General features: G+C 41.4%; 1 protein-coding gene and 1 long non-coding RNA gene across 2 annotated transcripts; both read right to left on the bottom strand.

Moving 5' to 3' along the window:
• Window positions 1–356: 356 nt before the first annotated feature.
• On the bottom strand, window positions 357–16,513 carry LOC143277216 (uncharacterized). Its single transcript, XM_076582003.1, is given in 2 exon segments — window positions 357–5,583; window positions 16,285–16,513. Coding segments are annotated over 2 exon segments (2,157 nt in total). The 5' UTR covers window positions 16,369–16,513; the 3' UTR covers window positions 357–3,510.
• Window positions 16,514–16,811: 298 nt separating this feature from the next.
• LOC143277242 (uncharacterized) lies at window positions 16,812–19,680 on the bottom strand. Its single transcript, XR_013053704.1, has 4 exons — window positions 19,617–19,680; window positions 18,779–18,926; window positions 18,311–18,423; window positions 16,812–17,126 (listed from the first exon to the last, which is right to left on the bottom strand). It is a non-coding gene; the product is annotated as an uncharacterized LOC143277242 (long non-coding RNA).
• Between the last annotated feature and the right edge of the window lie 1,472 nt (window positions 19,681–21,152).

The raw sequence follows: 21,152 nt of genomic DNA, 5'->3' as shown, positions 1-21,152 counted from the left end.
AGACTGTGACTTGTGCAGATCTGTAATAATGTATATGGCAATACTGTGACTTGTGTGGATAACTGTGTGTGGCAAGAAAACGCTGATGGAAAGTATGCTCAGAATGAATGTTACACACACACACTCACACACACACACTCACACACACACACACACACACACACACACAAATTATAGCATATGGCAATGCCATTACTTGTTTAGGCAATACTAACATGGCAAGAAATCACTGAGGAAAAGCATGCTTGGAATTAATATTACACGCACACACACACACACATATACTCGCAAGCACACACACACACATATTCATCCATAAACAACAATGTTCAAAAATGATTTTTGATTTTCTTTTATATATTCTTTTTCAATTAACAAAACAGAACAAATATGAATACATCAATCCATACACTGATCTGTATGTATCCATACTGGAAATAAGTACATGCGTACCAACACACATGCGTATGAAAATGATAACCCATGGCATTTCAGTAAGTTTTAGTGTTGGTGCTTACATATATAAAGAAAGAGAGAGTGAGAGAGAACGAGAGACATACTGAGAGAGATACAGAGAGATAGAGACAGACTCCTATGCACACACAGAGAAAAAGAGACATAGAGAAAGTGACAGTGACTGAGAGAAAGAAGGCATTCCAATGGCATAAAATGTATGAGCATTTTTACAATACATAGTCACAGACACAATGTTACCACTGAATCATTGGCATACCCCCCAGTCCCCACTCCTCATTCCCCAACTCCTTTATGAAACACTGTGATATAATTTTCATTCGTATTCATTTTCCAAACTACAGTTGAATAAACTTTGTGAGTTGCCACTGTCATCTAGCAACTGCCATCGGAATCAAATATTTCTAATCTTTTGTTGCTTACACAGTTATTGTCCAGCCGACTACACAGGGCCATATCAGGACTGAAAAACTACATACTGATCCCACTAAAATGGGTATTAAAAAAAAAAAAAATGTTGGAAAAGAAAATCAGGCACAAGTCAAGTCATATTCACTTACATAAAGCTCACATAGGACATGCCTCTGACGTTGACCATTCTGTCAATTTTTCTGCAGAGGAAAAAATAAAAGAACCTGAACCTCAACATAATATTAATAATACATAACAATAATACAAAACACATCATCCAGAATAACTGGCATAAAAAAATAAATAAAATAAAATTGCCAACCTCCCCCTCACATGTCCTGGGCACTAAAAAGAATACACCATTAATGTAAGAGAGAAAAAACAATGTGTACCATTGTGCTGTATTACAAATGCAATGTACTGCTTTGCAGTGTACTACTGAGCAGTGTACCATTATGCACTGTACTATTGAGCAGTGTACCATTATGCACTGTCGTATTGAGCAATGTACCACGGTGTAGTGTACTACTGAGCAGTGTACAACTGTACATTGTGTTGTGTAATGTTGAACAGTGTACCATTGTCGCATTATTCAGTGTTTCATTGATCAGTGTACCATTGTAGTATTTTGCAGTGTGATATTGAGTGTACTATTGAGCAGTGTACCATTGTCGCATTATTCAGTGTTTCATTGATCAGTGTACCATTGTAGTATTTTACAGTGTACCACTGAGTGTACTGTTGAGCAGTGTAGCATTATGTAGTGTACCTTTGTGCAGTGTACTGCTGATTGGTGCCATGTACATCTGTTCGGTGTACTGTTCTGCAGTGTTACCATTGTCCACTGTTGAAGTGTAAAGTTGTCCAGTGATGGAATGTACCATTGTGCAGTGTAAAGTTGTATAGTGTTGAAGTGTACTGTTGTGCAGTGTAAAGTTGTCCAGTGATGGAATGTACCATTGTGCAGTGTAAAGTTGTACAGTGGTGGAACATACCACTGTGCAGTGTAAAGTTGTATAGTGTTGAAGTGTACTGTTGTGCAGTGTAAAGTTGTACAGTGTTGAAGTGTACTGTTGTGCGGTGTAAAGTTGTCCAGTGATGGAATGTACCATTGTGCAGTGTAAAGTTGTACAGTGGTGGAACATACCACTGTGCAGTGTAAAGTTGTACAGTGTTGAAGTGTACTGTTGTGCAGTGTAAAGTTGTACAGTGTTGAAGTGTACTGTTGTGCAGTGTAAAGTTGTCCAGTGATGGAACGTACCGTTGTGCCGTGTAAAGTTGTGCAGTGAACCATTTTGCTGTGTTGACATCAGGTTTTCACACAGATTCTTTTAAACTTATCATTTTGATCCAGACAGAATTTCTTCCCATCAATAACAAGATGTTCAAACACTATCAAGCACCTCTGTCCATTGCTACGAGCATTTATTGAATATGGTGACAACTTTCTTCTTACTTCACACACTCAAAACGAAAAGTCCTTCACATCATTTCCTTTCAATTTCCTTTTCTTTGAGAACACTGATTTGATTCTCATAAAATCAACAACAGTATCTGGTGATAATTGGGGAGTCATGTTTTCCGATCAAAATGGTGAACCCAATCAAACTGCACCTCGTTTGATAACATTAACTTGTCGTTTATGAATCCTGAACAATACCCTCACGGTCCTCAAGAAGTCTCCTCTTACATCCGTGAAAAATGTGACTGTTCCACTTGGATCTACTTTCTAGGTCATCTGGTTTCTTTTTTTCTTTTTCTTGGTTCCTTTCTTTGATTCTTTTATAATATTTACAACACATGAGGAAACAACACAAAGGAAATGAAGAAAAAACATTAAAAAAACAAAAAAACAAAAAACAAAAAAAAACAGGAGACAATCAAGAACAACAATGACAATGGGGAAAAAATGACATTGCTCAAAGAATTACAAATCAGAAATATGATCATGCAAATAAATCATGTGAAGAAAACAATCACCTTAAATATATGCATCATTGACCATCCATCCAACCACAGTGCATCACAATTTATATCACATTATTTACACAAGTGCATGGAGTTAACCCATCAGTTCAGCATTGGTTCTCATCAAGAGATGGAGAGAAAGATACATGTGTGCACACTGTGTGGACAGGTGTGAGGTTTCTCTCCTGTGTGGGTCAACTGATGTCACTTCAGATCACTGGATTCAGAGAAACCTTTTCCACAGTCTGTGCACACGTGAAGTTTCTCTCCTGTGTGGGTTCTCTTGTGTCCTTTTCAGTGACCAGTCTCAGAGAATGCTGCCCCACAGACATCACAGACATAGGGTATGTCACCTGCATGGACTGACCTGATGTTAGTCTGTTAAGCGACTTGAATGATTAAAACTAGCATCACAGTGTGGTCACCTGTAAGGTTTTTCCCCTGTGTGGATTCTCCTGTGTGTCTTGGATTAAAAGCCTTACCGCACACGTTGCACACAAACTGTTTTTGACCAGTATGAATCAACTTGTGTCTCTTCAAGGTACAAGCCTGATTAAAAGCCTTACTGCACACTTAACACACAAACTGTTTATGACCAGTATGAATCAACTTGTGTTTCTTCAAGGTACAAGCATGAGTAAAAGCCTTACTGCACACTTAACGCACAAACTGTTTATGACCAGTATGAATCAACTTGTGTCTCTTCAAGGTACAAGCATGAGTAAAAGCCTTACTGCACATGTCACATACCAACTGTTTACGACCAGTATGAATCAACTTGTGTTTCTTCAAGGTACCAGCCTGAGTAAAAGCCTTACTGCACACGTCACACACAAACTGTTTATGACCAGTATGAATCAACTTGTGTTTCAAGTTACAAGCATGATTAAAAGCCTTACTGCACACTTAACACACAAACTGTTTATGACCAGTATGAATCAACTTGTGTCTCTTCAAGGTACAAGCATGAGTAAAAGCCTTACTACACACGTCACATACAAACTGTTTATGACCAGTATGAATCAACTTGTGTGTCTTCAAGTTACTAGCCGCAGTAAAAGCCTTACTGCACACGTCACACACAAACTGTTTATGACCAGTATGAATCAACTTGTGTTTCTTCAAGCAACAAGCAAGAGTAAAAGCCTTACTACACACGTCACATACGAACTGTTTATAACCAGTATGAATCAACTTGTGTGTCTTCAAGTGACCAGCCTGAGAAAAAGCTTTACTGCACACTTCACATACAAATTGTTTATGACCAGTATGAATCAACTTGTGTGTTTTCAAGTTACCAGCCTCAGTAAAAGCCTTACTGCAGATGTCACACACAAACTGTTTATGACCAGCATGAATCAACTTGTGTCTCTTCAAGTTACCAGCCTCAGTAAAAGCCTTACTGCAGATGTCACACACAAACTGTTTATGACCAGCATGAATCAACTTGTGTCTCTTCAAGTTACCGACCCGAGTAAATGCCTTTCTGCACATGTCACACACAAACTGTTTATGACCAGTATGAATCAACTTGTGTCTCTTCAAGTCACCAACCTGAGTAAATGCCTTTCTGCACATGTCACAAACAAACTGTTTATGACCAGTATGAATCCACTTGTGTCTCTTCAAGTGATCAGCCAGAGTAAAAGCTTTACTGCACACATCACACATAAACTGTTTATGACCAGTATGAATCAACTTGTGTCTCTTCAAGGTACAAGCATGAGTAAAAGCCTTACTACACATGTCACATACGAACTGTTTATGACCAGCATGAATCAACTTGTGTGTTTTCAAGTTACCAGCCTGAGTAAAAGCCTTACTGCACACATCACACACAAACTGTTTATGACCAGTATGAATCAACTTGTGTCTCTTCAAGGTACAAGCATGAGTAAAAGCCTTACTACACACATCACATACAAACTGTTTATGACCAGTATGAATGAACTTGTGTGTCTTCAAGTTACCAGCCAGAGTAAAAGCCTTACTGCACACATCACACACAAACTGTTTATGACCAGTATGAATCCACTTGTGTGTCTTCAAGTGACCAGCCTGAGTAAAAGCCTTACTGCACACGTCACACGCAAACTGTTTATGACCAGTATGAATCAACTTGTGTATCTTGAAGATACCAGCCCGATTAAAACCCTTACTGCACACATCACACACAAACTGTTTATGACCAGTATGAATCAACTTGTGTCTCTTCAAGGTACCAGCCTCAGTAAAAGCCTTACTGCACACGTCACACACAAACTGTTTATGACCAGTATGAATCAACTTGTGTGTCTTCAAGGTACCAGCCTTTGTAAAAGCCTTACTGCAGATGTCACACACATGGCGCCTGCTCTTTTTCTCCTCACTTTCCTTGTCAGTGTTATCATCAAATTTGTTGTTTTTTCTCTGCACAATGTTTCTCTTGTCAAGGTCAGCAACCTTTTCCACATTCATTTTGCTGTAGTTACCAGCATCACAACTACTAGGTGTGGAGGGCACAGGTAACACAGCATGCAGTTTCTCACCATGAACATGCATCAGATGTAGTTTTAAACTGTTGAATAGAACAAAGGCAGCAGAACATCGCTGACACACATGACTTCTGTTCAGGGACAGCAGTGACCCAGAAGTGTTGGCAGACTTGTGTAGAGGAGTTCTGTTCGCTCCAGACACTGACAGCTGAGGTGTTGTTTTGTCAATGACTGAGGAATGAAGTTTCACTAGTTTCTGAAATGAAAAATCAGTTTTGATAACCACTGTTAACAGTAAATTGAGTAATACAAACACAACCAATACACAATGTGCTTTTCCAAGGCACACAATGTGCTGTTCCAACACACACAAAATTGAGGCAAGGCCTTCAAGACTCACACATATATAATACCCACTGATTTGAACACATGAATTACAGCACTGGAATAAAAAGGACACTGTAAAGCCCGTTCTTAACCAAGCCAACACTTTCTTGGGCCACATGTTGTTCTACAACAATTTGCGTATTAACCGAGTATGTTCCAACTAGTGTTGCAACACTTGTATTCTCCAACTCAAGTTGTGGTTCTTAACCGCCAGTTAATGATATGCATACTTGTGTAGAAGACGTCACTTACTCGGTTACTAAACAAAATGGCTGCCTCTGATAGTGATTTTAGCGATGCAGAAGATTTTGCTGGGATTGTGCTGGTGCATGGGCTTTTAGAGTGCGTACAGCAGCGAGAGAAGGAGATGAGCAAGAGGAGGAGAAAAGCAACAATGCCCTACGTTCTTCAACGCCATGAATTCGGCGCCTACCATTCGCTAGTACAAGAACTGGCAGAACAGGTAAGCACGTGTTTTTTTCCTAGCAAGTTTGACGGAAACAAAGTTGCTACAAGGAATTTCGCTGATTCAAATTAACAGGGGGCAGCAGAACAGTATTAGCACTTTAGCATCTCTCAGATTCATTGCTATTTTATCTTTTCTCTCCATGTAATATACCGTGCTTCCAAGCCATTTTTAGGCCTAATGATTGTGATATCAAGGTAGAATTTTATATCAATTAATACTAATAGAAGTTCTATGCAGTTGTCACTTATCACTGTATTTAACAAAAGATTAAGTCTGTGCATGTGTAAGTCTGCGTGTGCGAGTCTGAGACAAAGAGAGTGTATGTGTTTGTGTGTATGTGTGTGCGTGCGTGTATGCTTGTGTGTGTTTGAAACACAGAGAGAGAGAAAGTGTTACCTGCCTGTAGTTACTTTATTATGTTGTGTAATAACTAAATAAGGAAGAAGAAAAGTAGTACAGTGTGAACTGAAAACATTGACAACAGAAAATAATCCTGTTGAATGCTTGTTACTACTTTTTTTAGGGGGTGGTGGGGGATGGGGGATGAACATTGTAACTTTGGTGAGTCTCCAAATAAGAAAACCTGCTTTATAATGTCAGTAATTGCACTTTTTCTTAAACTCAGGCCAAGATTATGCAAATCATACTTTGTTTTGTTTTTTGCCTCTATGATTGAGGTACTGTTTTGCCTGGAATTTCATTTATAATTATTTGCTTGCATGTAATATTTAAGCTACATGGCAGAGCATCCACCATTCAATGACATTTCAAGAACTCTTTAATTTTTTTTTGTAATGCACTGTCAGTTTTATTTATTTATTTTTTTAAAAATTTATTCCAGGATCCAAAATATTTATACAAGTTCTTGCGCATGAGTGGCCCAACATTCGATGAACTGCTCCACCTGGTTGGCCCTTCCATCCAGAAACAAGACACCAACTACAAAGTTAGCATTGCACCTGAAGAGCGCCTTGCTGTTACTTTGAGATTTCTAGCCCAAGGTATGCTATATATTTTCAATTTTTGTCTTTCAAACTGGTCAATATCTTATGTTGGAGGTTGTGTATTTTCCGCAACTTTAAAAAAAAGAAGGAAATTTTAACAAGGACCGATTTCTTCTAATTTCTTCTTCTTATACAGGCTATCACAGGCTATTACAGAAACTGCAACAACAAACTCTGAGAACTGCTTGGTCCAGGAGGGGTACTCTCTGGTAGAGCCCATGACGCGAGCTGGTGAAAGCCCTTGGGAAGCCAGTGCGCCGACAACTCTTCTGACGACCAAGGCCCAAACCAGGATAGGGACCTGGAACATCAGAACCCTATACGAGACAGGCAAAACAGCTCAAGTCTGTCGTGAGATGCAAAGGTACAACTTGAAGATTCTAGGCCTATGTGAGACAAGATGGACAGGATCAGGAAGAACGCAACTAGTGAGTGGAGACACCATCATCCACTCTGGACAGGAAGAAGGCCAACCCCACACCCACGGAGTAGCGTTGCTGATGACACCCGAAGCAACATGAGCACTGCTGTCCTGGGAGCCTATGTCACCAAGGATCCTCACGGCACGCTTCAATTCAAAGGGCAGGAAAGTTACCATCATTCAGTGCTACGCCCCTACCAACGTGGCAGTCATCGAAGAGAAGGATGATTTTTACCAACAAGTCCAAGCAGTCATAGACAAGACACCCAAAAGAGATATGAAGATCCTCATGGGAGACCTGAATGCCAAGGTAGGCGCCGACAACACAAACAGAGAGCTCATCATGGGCAGACACGGCACTGGAGTACAGAATGAGAATGGAGAACTTTTCATGGAGTTCTGCACCTTCAATGACCTGGTCATTGGAGGCACCTTGTTTCCCCACAAGACCATCCATAAGACCACGTGGGTTTCCCCTGACGGCAAGACCGAGAACCAGATCGACCACATCACCATCGGTCGTAAGTGGAGACGAAGCCTGCACGACGTCAGGGTAAAGCGCGGCGCAGACGCAGCATCGGATCACCACCTGGTTGTGGCAGCACTCAAAACCAAGCTGAAGGCCTACAACGACCAGGCTGCAAGACCATCGCACAAGTACAACGTGCACAGCTTGAAGGAGAAACTCAAAGCAGAAGAGTTCAAGATTGAATTGAGGAACAAGTTCAGTGTTCTTTCCCAACTCCCAGAAGACTCAATAGAAGAACATTGGCACAGCCTTCGAGAGACCTGGACAACAACTTGCAAAACAGTCCTGGGCAAGAAAACGAGGAAGCACAAAGAGTGGCTATCAACAGACACCTGGACACTCATCACTGAGAGGAAGCATTTGAAAGACCAGATCAACTGCACGCAAGATCAAGCCGAGAGACATGAGCTACAAGCACAGTACTGGGAGACGAACCGACAAGTAAAGCGAAGTGCGAGAAAAGATAAAAGAACCTACATCGAGGAACTGACAGCAGAAGCTGAGAGTGCAGCAGGTCAGCGGAACATGAAGCGCCTGTATGAGATCACCAGGACACTCTCCGGGAAAAACAGCAACCCAAGCCGGCCCGTCAAGGACAAAGACGGAAACACCATCCTTGGTGAAGAACAGCAGAGAACAAGATGGGCGGAGCATTTCAAAGAAACGCTCAACCGACCAGCACCACCCGCCCCACCAGACATCCCGCCACCTACCAAGCTCCTCGACATCAACACCAACCCTCCCAGCAAGACCGAGATCGTCAAGGCCATCAAGTCCCTCAAGTCAGGAAAGGCAGCCGGCCCAGATGGAATTCCACCTGAAGCTCTGAAGGCCGACATCCAGACTTCAACTGAGATGCTGCACCCTCTCCTTTGCAAGATCTGGGAACAGGAGCGAGTGCCAAAAGACTGGAAAAGAGGACATCTTGTAAAGCTGCCAAAGAAAGGGGACCTTTCATCCTGCAACAGCTGGCGGGGAATCATGCTGTTGTCTATTCCGGGCAAGGTACTGAGCAGAATCATTCTTGAGAGACTGAAGAACGCTTTGGACAAGACACTTCGGGACGAACAAGCAGGCTTCCGACAAGATCGCTCGTGCACGGATCACATCGCAACCATGCGCATCATCATCGAGCAGTCCCTGGAGTGGCAGACCCCCCTGTACACAGTCTTTGTCGACTTTCAAAAAGCTTTTGACAGTGTCGACCGAGATGTCATCTGGAGACTGATGTACCACTATGGATTTCCACCAAAGTTTGTAACCATCATCCAGCAAATGTACGAAGACGCCACCTGTCAAGTGATCCACGACGGGAAACTGACGGAACCTTTCAGTGTGCAAACCGGCGTCCGTCAGGGTTGTTTGCTCTCACCGACCATTTTCCTGATGGTGGTTGACTGGGTCATGAGGCAGTCTACAGCAGATCGGAGGACAGGCATCCAGTGGACTTTCACTAAACAGCTGGAGGACCTAGACTTCGCAGATGACATAAGTCTTCTCTCCCACAGGCAGCAAGATGCGCAGGAGAAACTATGTCGTGTGGCAGAAGAAGCTGAGAAGACTGGACTCCAAATCAACATTGGGAAAACAGAGGTCATGAGGGTCAACAACAAGAAGCAAGATCCAGTGCAACTACACCAAGAGAACATCAAGGAGGTTGACAAGTTTGTCTACTTAGGCAGTGTTGTCAGCAAAGACGGGGGGACGGACGAAGACATCAAGAGCCGTATCAACAAAGCAAGACACGCCTTCAACACCCTTCGACCAATCTGGAGATCGACAGCCCTCTCAATCCGCAACAAGATCCGGATTTTTAACACCAACGTGAAGTCGGTTCTACTCTATGGCTCAGAGACGTGGAGAGTGACAAAGACCAGCACCCACAAGCTTCAGACATTCACCAACAGATGTCTAAGAAACATCCTGAACATCAGATGGCCAGAGGTTGTCTCCAATGAAGAACTTTGGAACATGACAAAACAGGCCCCACTGGAGACGGAAATCAAAAAACGGAAATGGGGATGGATAGGCCATACACTACGCAAGCCTGCAACAAACATCACAAGACAGGCTCTTGATTGGAACCCACAGGGGAAAAGGAAAGTTGGCCGTCCGAAGCAGACCTGGCGGAGAAGCATTGAGGCAGAGACAAGGGCGGCCGGAATGACGTGGGCCGAACTGAAGAGGACCAGCCAGAGCCGGGTGCGTTGGAGGAGTGTTGTTGCGGCCCTATGTTCCCCACGGAATCAAGAGGAATAAGAGGAAGAAGATACAGGCTATCAGCTCCTGTAGCCACCTCAAATCTTAGCATACAACTTTTACAAGTCAATACATATTGCTTGAAAGATGTATTAAATATTACAATAAAGTAGGTTTCATAGTCAAAAATTGTGTCGGCAATTGCTAACCTGCATCTTGAAATAGTTAAAATTGTTCAGTTTATGTGCATGTGTGCCTGCATACACAGTGCATGTTTGCATGCTGCACACATATAGACATGTCTATGTCTATGTGTGTATTTGTGTGTGTGTGTGTGTGAGAGAGAGAGAGAGAGAAGAGAGAGATTGGCCTGTAACTAGCAAAATTTTTTTTTTAACATGGTATTTATCGTAAGACACTGAAGATCCCATACAAAAATGTTTACCTGACCTTGTTCAACTTTCAGTGTGATACTTTTTTTTATTTTGAGGCAATATCAGTCTCGAGCTGTTGAGAGGAATGCAACTGTATCTTATCTCATTTTATGGCATCTGCCACATTTTATCTCATCGACATCTTATCTTATGGCATCTGCCACACTTTGGACTTACTTACACTTAGCGCCGTACACCATACTCGTATGCAATATATTCAGCATGTTAATTGAGCAACAATGTCATCTGCTTATTACAGGTGGCACATACGCATCAATGTTCTTTCTGTTCCGCATCCCTGTGGCAACTCTGGCATACCTTATTCCAGACACGTGTGAAGCTATCTATGAAGTCTTGAAGGACAAGTACCTAACGGTAAGTTTTATATAATCTGATTTGTCCCCCTGGCATAATTATTTGCCTGTGAAATAATCTCATGATGATTCAAAATTTGAACGTTTTGTTGCAAATATTATTTAGCTTAATTTTCCAATGAAATTTGAGTAAACTACCCATTCTCATTTTAAACCAAAACCCCTATGTGTTTTTACCCTGTGTCTTGTTGGGTATTAAACCTAACTAAACATGTACTTTTAAACAGTCAGTTTAACTCTTTTTTTTAAAACAGTTTCTTTTGACTGTTGTCAATAAAACTACATTTCAGACCAACCAAACAGTTAAAACAGTTGGGAAGAAATGTACAACCTACAATTTCAAAGTATTACATGTATGAATGTCTTTCAATATCCCGTCATGTACTGCTAAACAGCTATCTGCTGTTTTCGGGGATATCAGTTAATAAGTATAAACTTTGTCAGTCACAGAAAATCAGAATACAAAGCACAATCACACATCAAATCAGTTATTATTATAATCAAATCATTTATTATAAAAGCAGAGCTTTGCAACTTAAATTTTGCTGTCATTTTAACTTAAATAGCAAATAAAAATTTTGAAATACAACATGAACATGACAAAAAAAAAAAAAAAAAAAAAAAAATCCATGCATAGCACAACATTCTCAGTAAGTTTAAATATTTGCTTAATCCATCTTTCACCTATTACCAGCATACTGAGCTCTTGACACACCTCTGTATCTCATCTTTTTTTTTTTTTGTAAACACAATAAGTTTGGGGATGTAAGTATTTTCTTCCATGTTCAGTAAACTGAACAGTCTGAACCAACAATTAATATTACTTCCAAAGACAAATAACAGAGAAGCAAAAATGATTAAAAATAAAAGATACAACATGAAGACATACGGCATAAAAAAAATTATAAAAAAAAAAAAACCATAACAGGACAACAAGCTTGTTGCCGAGTGGCAAACATGTCTATCTTCTTGTAAATTCATGCATGCTTTTGTCCCCAGTGTCCACACATTTAACACATTAAATCCAAAGGCACTAAAAAAAAATTTTTTTCTCATATGTACCCAACCTACCTCTTCACTGTCAGTGTCAGTGACATATTCTTCTTTGTATACAGGCTATCAACTCCCTATTCATATTCTTCTTTGTATACAGGCTATCAACTCCCTATTCATATTCTTCTTTGTATACAGGCTATCAACTCCCTATTCATATTCTTCTTTGTAATTGTATACAGGCTATCAACTCCCTATTATCTATTGTATTACATTTCTAAAACAAAAATTGTATTCCGGTGTCAGGCCTTAAAATTTACTCAATATTACTATGAGGTCTTATAATGGACGGGCCTTACAAACTGAGCAATTGTAATTCTAACACAGAAGGGAAATGTCACAGCAGGAGGGGTACTGTAATGGGAGGATATAAAGTTATGTAATGGAGGGTACTACTATATGACTAGATTTAAGAACAAAGAACATAGGCAAAAAAGCTTGTTCATTAATTCAGATGTGCTACAATTTTTGACTCGTAAAACAATGACTGGCAAAAAAAAAGTCAGGATTTGGGTTTGGGTCACAAACATATTATAATAAAAGAATGTTCATGCACCTGTTATTCATTATTACATTTTTTCACCCTTTTTAGCACAGTTATTGTACAAAGGAAAAGCAAAACTTTATGTCACTGTAACAAAAAATATTATGTGACTAGAGCAAGAAAAAAGATGATGGATAAACATAAATCACTTAGACACTGAAATCACATGATTTAAATTTTGATGAAATTGTCAATCAACTGACTTATACAGACAGGTATGTGGCTTACGCAGGTGCCACACACACGTGCGCACGCACGCACGCATGCACACACACACACATACACACACGCACACACATACACACACACACACATACACACACACACACCAAATCAGTGATAGACTGTTGACTAGAACAAGATCAAAAAGAAACATAACACTAAAAAGTAAAATGATGAAAGAGAAAAACTGAAATTAATGATTCATTTCCTGCGTGAGGGCATCCCAGACTATCATTTGTAATTCTCTTTTCACTTGGAGTCGGCTCATTTCCTTTTTTATTTTCCGCACATCACCTAGAAGGCTCATAAAAAAATGATAGTCTGCATCTTTGTCATCTTCTTTGGCTCTCTTCGCCTCCTTCATGGTTTGGATTAAATCCCTGGTGTCTTCAAGTAGGCTCGAGGTCAAGGGATCATTGCTGGCAGGATCAGATCCCTTCCTGCCCAAAACCACTCTGGCTTTCTTTACTGGAGGTGTGAGACTTGGTGAGCTCACACCCGTGCGCATCCTTTCAGGCGCTGTAATATCACCAGTCAGATCAACTGTACTGGTGGATGAGCTGCAACCAGGTGTAATGCGCCCGCCTGTGTTCTTCTCCGGCATCTCAGGGTCAGCGCATGATACCGACGAAGTGCTAGCCGGGCTGCAGTTGTAGCTCTTGTGCACTCTCCTGGTCAGTTCCACAATGTCAGAAGCCGGGTAATCCAAGTTCTGCAAACCCAAAGGTTAAATTATTGTATGTACATTATGTATTTGTCTTGTTTCAGACACCTGAAACGGAAGATGAGTGGCGAGCAATTCAGGACAAGTTCTTCCAGAAGTGGAATTTTCCACAATGTATTGGAGCCATGGATGGGAAGCACATCCGAATTCGCTGTCCTCCGAATGCTGGCTCCAGTTTCTACAACTCATCATCATCTCATCATCTATCCCTTGACCCGTGGGTGGGTCGTTGGGGCACCATGGATGACTGCCTGGTCAGCTCGCGCCACCTGCCTCGGTCCTCAGCGGCCCTTTGAGTTGTGGCAAATGGCAGGCCCGTCCACTCTTTGATGTTGTCCTCCCACCGCTTTCTCTGTCTGCCTCTCTTCCTCCTTCCTTGTACGGTACCCTGCAGGATGGTCTTGGCTAGGCCGTCTGATCGTGTGACGTGTCCATACCAGCGGAGCTTGCGTTCCTTCACTGTGGTTAGCAGGTCTTTGAATGGGCCAATGGCGTTTTGGACTCTTCTTTTCACTTCCTCATTTGTGATGTGGTCTTTGTATGTAATGTTCAGGATCTTGCGGAAGCACCTCATTTCCAGGGCCTGGATTCTTCTCTGGAGTTCTGCAGTGAGGGTCCAGGATTCGCAAGCGTATAGAAATATTGAGAAGATGAGGGAGCGCATTAGTCTGATTTTGGACGAGAGGGAGATCTTTTTGTCCTTCCATATAGTCTTCAATCGACTCAGTGCGGCATAGTCTGCGCGATTCTGGACAGGACCTCTGGTTTCGAACCCTCGTCTGACACAATGGCACCCAAGTATTTGAAGGAGGAGACTTCTTCCAGTTTTTCACCGTTTACGTGCAAGTTGGACGTTACGCCTTGGCTGTTGTTGGTCATAACCTTGGTCTTCTCGGCACTGATCTCCATGCCGTAGGCTGATGATGTCTTGTCAAGTTTGTGCACGAGTTCTTCGAGTTCTTTCTCTTCTCCTGCCAGGCCATCAATGTCATCAGCAAAGCGCAGGTTGGTGATGACTCTGCCTCCAATGCTGACAGTTCCCACATGATCTTCCAGGGCGTCAGTCATGATCCTTTCAAGAAAGAGGTTGAAGAGAGTGGGAGAGAGTAGACAGCCCTGTCTGACTCCGATCGTGGTTCTAAACCAGTTACCCGTGCTACCATTGAAGAGGACTGCACTGGTTGCTCTTTCGTATAGGTTCTGTATGGCTTGGATGATGTCTTCACTGATGTTGAATTTGTGCATGGTGGCCCATAAGGCAGCTTGCCATACCCTGTCGAACGCCTTCTTGAAGTCAATGAAGACGTGGTAGAGGTCTCTTTGGTGCTGGAGATATTTCTCGCACAGCAAGCGCAGGTTGAAGATTTGTTCTGTTGTGCTTCTCCCTGCTCTGAAGCCGGCCTGCTCTTCGGCGATGATCATTTCTGCTTGCGGCTTCAGTCGGTTGAGAAGGACCTTTAGCATGACCTTGCTGGGGTGGCTGATTAGGCTGATAGTGCGGTAGTTTTTGCACTGTTGTAGATTGCCCTTCTTGGGGATTGTGATGACCAATGATTGTGCCCAGGTGGTTGGCCACTCTCCCGTCTGCAGGATCTTATTACAGATGGTGGTGAGGGCATCAATCACCGCTTCGCCTCCAGCTTGAATCAGTTCGGCGGGAATGTTGTCGACGCCAGCTGACTTCCCTGCTTTCAGTGTCTTCACTGCTGCCTCTACTTCTTCCCGAAGAATTGGCTGGCTGTCGTTGTTGGTTGATGGGGGACAGTTCAGAACTGAAGTGTCACCTTTGGTGTCATGGTTGTACAACTCGGAGCAATATTCAGTCCAGCGCTGTAGGACGTCTTTTTCTTCAATGAGGCATTTCCCTGATTTGTCCTGGATGGTGCTGACTCGTCCTTGCTTGGTTGTTAAGTTTTTGACAGTTGCGTACGCTCTTTTTGAGTTCTTTTGCAGGTTGACTTCAATCTCTGAGCACTGTTGTTCTATCCAGTTTTCTTTTGCTTTTCTCATGCTGGATTTGACCTTGTTGTTGGCGGTCCTGTATTTGTTTGTTCCTTCAGGGGTGCCTTTCTTGTTCTTCAGTGCTCTTCGTTTATCGCATAGGTCGAGGATGTCAGGGGTGACCCAGGGCTTCTTCACTGGTCGTTTTGTGCCCAGAACTTCTTTGGCAGTCTCAGTCACTGCAGTGTTAAATGCAGTTGTTTCTCTGTCGATGTTCACCTCTTCGTCCTGCAAGATGGTCAGTGCGGCGAATTTTCCTCCAATCATGGACGAGAAAAAAAAAAAAAAAAAAAAAAAAATTAAGACTACTAAAGTTTATCTACCTCTTTTATATACCTTAAACACATACTGTCAGAAAAACTACTCTTTTTTTATATAAACTTTCTAAATTACAACAGCTGTGTGCACTTGGTTGAAGAATAACTTAGAAGGAAAAGAAACAAAACCACAGCCCAAGATAGATTAAAAAAAATTTTTAAAAAGGAAGTATATATATATATATATGTGTGTGTGTGTGTGTGTGTGTGTGTGTGATAAGTGTTTATTACATATCTTGTAGAAAATATGAAGTACCCCAAACCAGAAGTTTTACCCACCTGGTTATCACCTGCTGGTCTGTTGTCTTCATCCTTCCTGAAGGTGGATTCAGATCTGACTGCATCAGGTCTCACCGTCATCATGATGTCTGTCGCTGCTTCAGTCTGCACATCACTGCTGGTGTTTGCTGTGACTGGTTCAGTCTTGATGACATCACTGCTGGTGTTTGCTGTGACTGGTTCAGTCTTGATGACATCACTGCTGGTGTTTGCTGTGACTCGTTCAGTCTTGATGACATCATTGCTGGTGTTTGCTGTGACTCGTTCAGTCTTGATGACATCATTGCTGGTGTTTGCTGTGACTCGTTCAGTCTTGATGACATCATTGCTGGTGTTTGCTGTGACTGGTCCAGTCTTGATGACATCACTGCTGGTGTTTGCTGTGACTGGTTCAGTCTTGATGACATCATTGCTGGTGTTTGCTGTGACTGGTTCATTCTTGATGACATCACTGCTGATGTTTGCTGTGACTGGTTCAGTCTTGATAACATCATGGTTTATGTTTGTGCTGATAGATTCAGTTTGGAACTGAACTTCTGATCTCTCACACTGAAAATGACACCTCACATTCCATGGAGTCACTGGTGAAGAAGACAAATGAACACAGGTACAGGATTCACATTTGATGTTCACATCCCCTTCTCTTTTGACTACAGACTGGAACTGGTGAAACACACCACTTGTTGCATCCTGATCAACTGGTTCAGCTTTAATACCTGGACCACTGTCTGTGTGTCTGTCTGTTTCAGACTTCATGACAGCAGCTGATGGATTCTGAGTGTCTGTCTCACAGGGTGTGGTGGCTGTGCTCACATTATTTTCAGGTGTTTCACACGTGCTACCTGCAACAGTTATGCATCAAATGTCAACTACATCTCTCTTCCTCTATCACCATCACATTCCCCAGATCCACCGTTCACACACGCACGCACGCATGCCACGCACGCACGCACACACACATCACCAAAAAAGCTCATCACAAATGCTTGAGACTCAATAAACAGTAACTGATTAACATTAAATCCATCAATCAATCAATCAATCACCTGAAATGGTCACAATCCAACTGACAGTGATTGCAAAACAAACAAAAAACACCACAAAAATAAAACACATCCACACAAATAATGAAATATACAGAAAGTGAAAGATATAGTGAATATGTCTAAGACTGGAATTGTACACATCTAGCACTATAATAGCTGTCACTGTGTGCTGGTTCAAGAACGATGATATGAGAGTGAATATGTCTAAGACTGGAATTGTACACAACAAGAATGATGATATGAGGGTGAATATGTCTAAGACTGGAATTGAACACAACAAGAATGATGATATGAGGGTGAATATGTCTAAGACTGGAATTGTACACAACAAGAACGATGATATGAGGGTGAATATGTCTAAGACTGGAATTGAACACAACAAGAACGATGATATGAGGGTGAATATGTCTAAGACTGGATTTGTACACATCTAACTCTATAATAGCAGTCACTGTGTTCTGGTTCAAGAGTGATGACACAAGGCTGATTCCTAGGACCTCACCAAGATGTTGTACACTGTCAATTGACTTGAAATTTTAATAATGATAACAGTGATAAAAAAAGAGATAATTTCAATAATAATAATGAACCATAGTAGTAATAATGATAATGAAGACTGATGCTCACACATCCCAGACAGGGAGTTTGTGGAGTTTACAATAAAAAGTTATACATATAAACATATTGTATGCATCAGGTACACCATACAAAACAAGTGTGAGGTGAGTGAGTGCACACACTAACACATAAACTGCATATGTACACACACATGTCCATCATAACTTCTAGAAGAAAACGAGTCAATAAGATGGTAGGTACAATGAAACATTGGAAGAGTGTGTTTTGTTATACTTTTTAAAAACTAAACTGTACTGTGGAATCCATATAAGAGATTGAGAAAGGCAGTTTGTTCCATACTAGTTACTACTGGGCCAAGATAAGAAATGTCATGAAATAAAAACGGTGAATGTGCAACTGACCTGAACATTGATCCTGTGTCATCCACAGTGGTCCGGTTTCTTCAGCCACATCAATCTCGATCTTCACCTCTGACATTGCCTGCTGATCAGGGGATGCCATTTGGTCACAATGTCTGAAAGCATGCATGTATCACACATGTAGTTAAGAATTTAATTTCAGAGTGTGTGTGTGTGTGTGTGTGTGTGTGTGAGTGAGTGAGTGCGTGCATGAGCGCGCACACATGCATCTGTGTGTGTGCATTAGCACACTGCTGTTGGTGTGTGCCAGTGGCCTATTTTCTTTCATCTTTTTATTTTTCGACTTCTGTGCATATTTCCCTGCACTGTATTTTGATGTATATATCATATCCTTTTAAGAATTAAGAAATAAAAATCCTCCAGGATAGGATGTTAGTATGTGTGTTTTGTGTGTTTGGATCAGGTCAGGGGCACAGCCCTTGCCTCTGGTACCATGTAACCCAGTACTACCTGCCGCATGTGAAGTCTCCCAACGACAGACCAGGCGGAGGAGGAAACCTTTCCCAACGGCTGTGAAGGCGGAAGAGGTCACAGGTTGAATGACATGATGAACTGTGCCGCCAGGTCAAGCAAGAAATCTGGTGCTGAAGATGTGTTGCTAAAAAAGAAAAGAAATATATATCATAATTAAAATTCATATGTATCAGACAACACTGAATGTGTACCAAAGGTGTAGACTATGATTATAACCTTAATAACTGTATAATATAGTATGTACAGGCTAGTTACTAGACAAGAAATATGTATATAATTATATATAATAATATAAATATATTATATATAATGTGCAGAAAATAGTAACAAATCCACAGATCAACAACAAAACTGGTCATTGACATCACTTCCTTTGGATCTCATCATTGTCTCTGTGCCTGGTAATTAATACCTATATTGGCAATAGAGATGATTCAAACTATACGGTATAAACTATAATGTATCTACCACAATGAACTGACAAGAGAAGACATATTCGTCACCTCGTATCGTCTTGGTTTGTTTAAAATATCACCAAGCGCAATAGGCTGAGCTTCAAGGGAAAAACAAATGCTGCACTGTAAGCTTTGTACGTAATATAAAAAAATCAACAACACCATGCATAACAAAGAAGACAATGCTATAAATTTTAATAAAACATTACATCCACACTTCTTCCCCTCCCCTCTCCACTGTCTGTGTGACTGGCGGAGTGAACGTCCACGCCTTGTTGTGAACATTAATCATTCCGTCTACAGGAGGAATATTGCCAACAACAAAAACAAACAGAATGATAAAAACTCGAATAACTTACATTTCACGAAATTCTATAAGAACTACAGAAAATAACAAGGATCAAATCTCGGCCTCTCTGTAAGTCGTACAAGGTAAGACAACTCTTATGGCACAAATGCCACTGCACAAAAACAGTCACTGGCTGTCTTTTTACCGAAACAGACCGGTCAAGACGAAAGTGTCAACATCAATCGATCGGGTTTTTGATGACAAACAGTGACACTAACACACCAAAAATAATGTGTCTCGTGTGTGTGTGTATGTGTGTGTGTGTGTGTGTGTGTGTGCGCGCGCGCGCGCATGTACGTGTGTATGTGTGTGTGTGTGTGTGTGTGTATGTGTGTGTGTGTGTATGCACACGCACACATCAACACTCCACCTTTCTCTTTTTTTAAATTTTAATGATTAATGATTAATATTTTTTTCGTATACGTCTTTCATTGACTCCTTGTTGTTAATGTGGTTTCTTGACAACATCACATTGTTTGAAGATGACTATCCTCCGGGATGCAGAAGACATACAGATTTCAATTATGTTTCAGGTTCCTTTTATGTAAACGTGGACCTTTAGACAACACACCTTCTTCATTAGTAAATGAAGAACACAGATACTGGTATCATTGCCAAACAAACAATGCACATATTTCTTCAAAATAGAACAGAGTTTCTCTGGGCCTTCCCAAATGCATGTGTGTGCTTGGGTACATGTCTGTTGTACCTCTCTCTCTCAGTTTGAGTGTGTGTGTTGTGTGCATATCATAGGAGCTGTGAAATATGTATGTTTCCCTCCACTTGCACATTTGTGTGTGTGTGTGTGTGTGTGTGTGTGTCTGAATTATGGGAGTTCAGGCATGTAGAAACGTGTGTGTGTGTGTGCATGTATGTGTGTATATGTGTACATGTGTTTTTCCGTGTGTGTGAATGTGTGTGTTTAACAGTGTATGTGTATGTGTGTGTGTTGGGATTTGTGTGCTTTTATGTGTAGTGTGGGGTCTGGGTACAGTTGTTTGCCAGTGATCTATTTTCTTTCATCTTTATATTTTTCAACTTCTGTGCATCTTTCCCTGCACTGTATTTTGACGTATATATCATACTCTTTTAAGAAGTAAGAAATAAATATCCTCCTAGAATAGGATGTTTGTATGGGTGTTCTGTGTGTGTGTATGTGTGTGTGTGTGTGTGTGTATATGTGTGTGTGTGTGTGTGTATGTGTGAGTGTGTATGAGCAAGTGGGAGTGTGTGTGCTATTATATGCCTGTGTGTGAACTTGTGTGTATGTCACTATGTGTGTGTGTGGTACATGTGTGTGTTGTGTATGAGATCAGAAAAATCTCTACCTTTTACCCACCAGGTGCTGTTACCGAGATTCGAACCTGGGACCCTCAGATTGAAAGTCCAATGCTTTAACCAGCTTGCGCCCATCTATTTTTACATAATTTGGCAGAGGACAACACTCTCGTTGCCATGGGTTCTTTTTCAGTGTGCCAAGTGTGTGCTGCTGCACACGGGACCTTGGTTTATCGTCTCATCCGAAAGACTAAACGCTCAGTTTGAT

The sequence above is a fragment of the Babylonia areolata genome, chromosome 33 (assembly GCF_041734735.1).
Source record: "Babylonia areolata isolate BAREFJ2019XMU chromosome 33, ASM4173473v1, whole genome shotgun sequence".
Lineage (NCBI taxonomy): Eukaryota > Metazoa > Mollusca > Gastropoda > Neogastropoda > Buccinidae > Babylonia > Babylonia areolata.
Note: the sequence above shows the minus strand (reverse complement) of the source record. Positions and strands in the feature narration are given on the sequence as shown.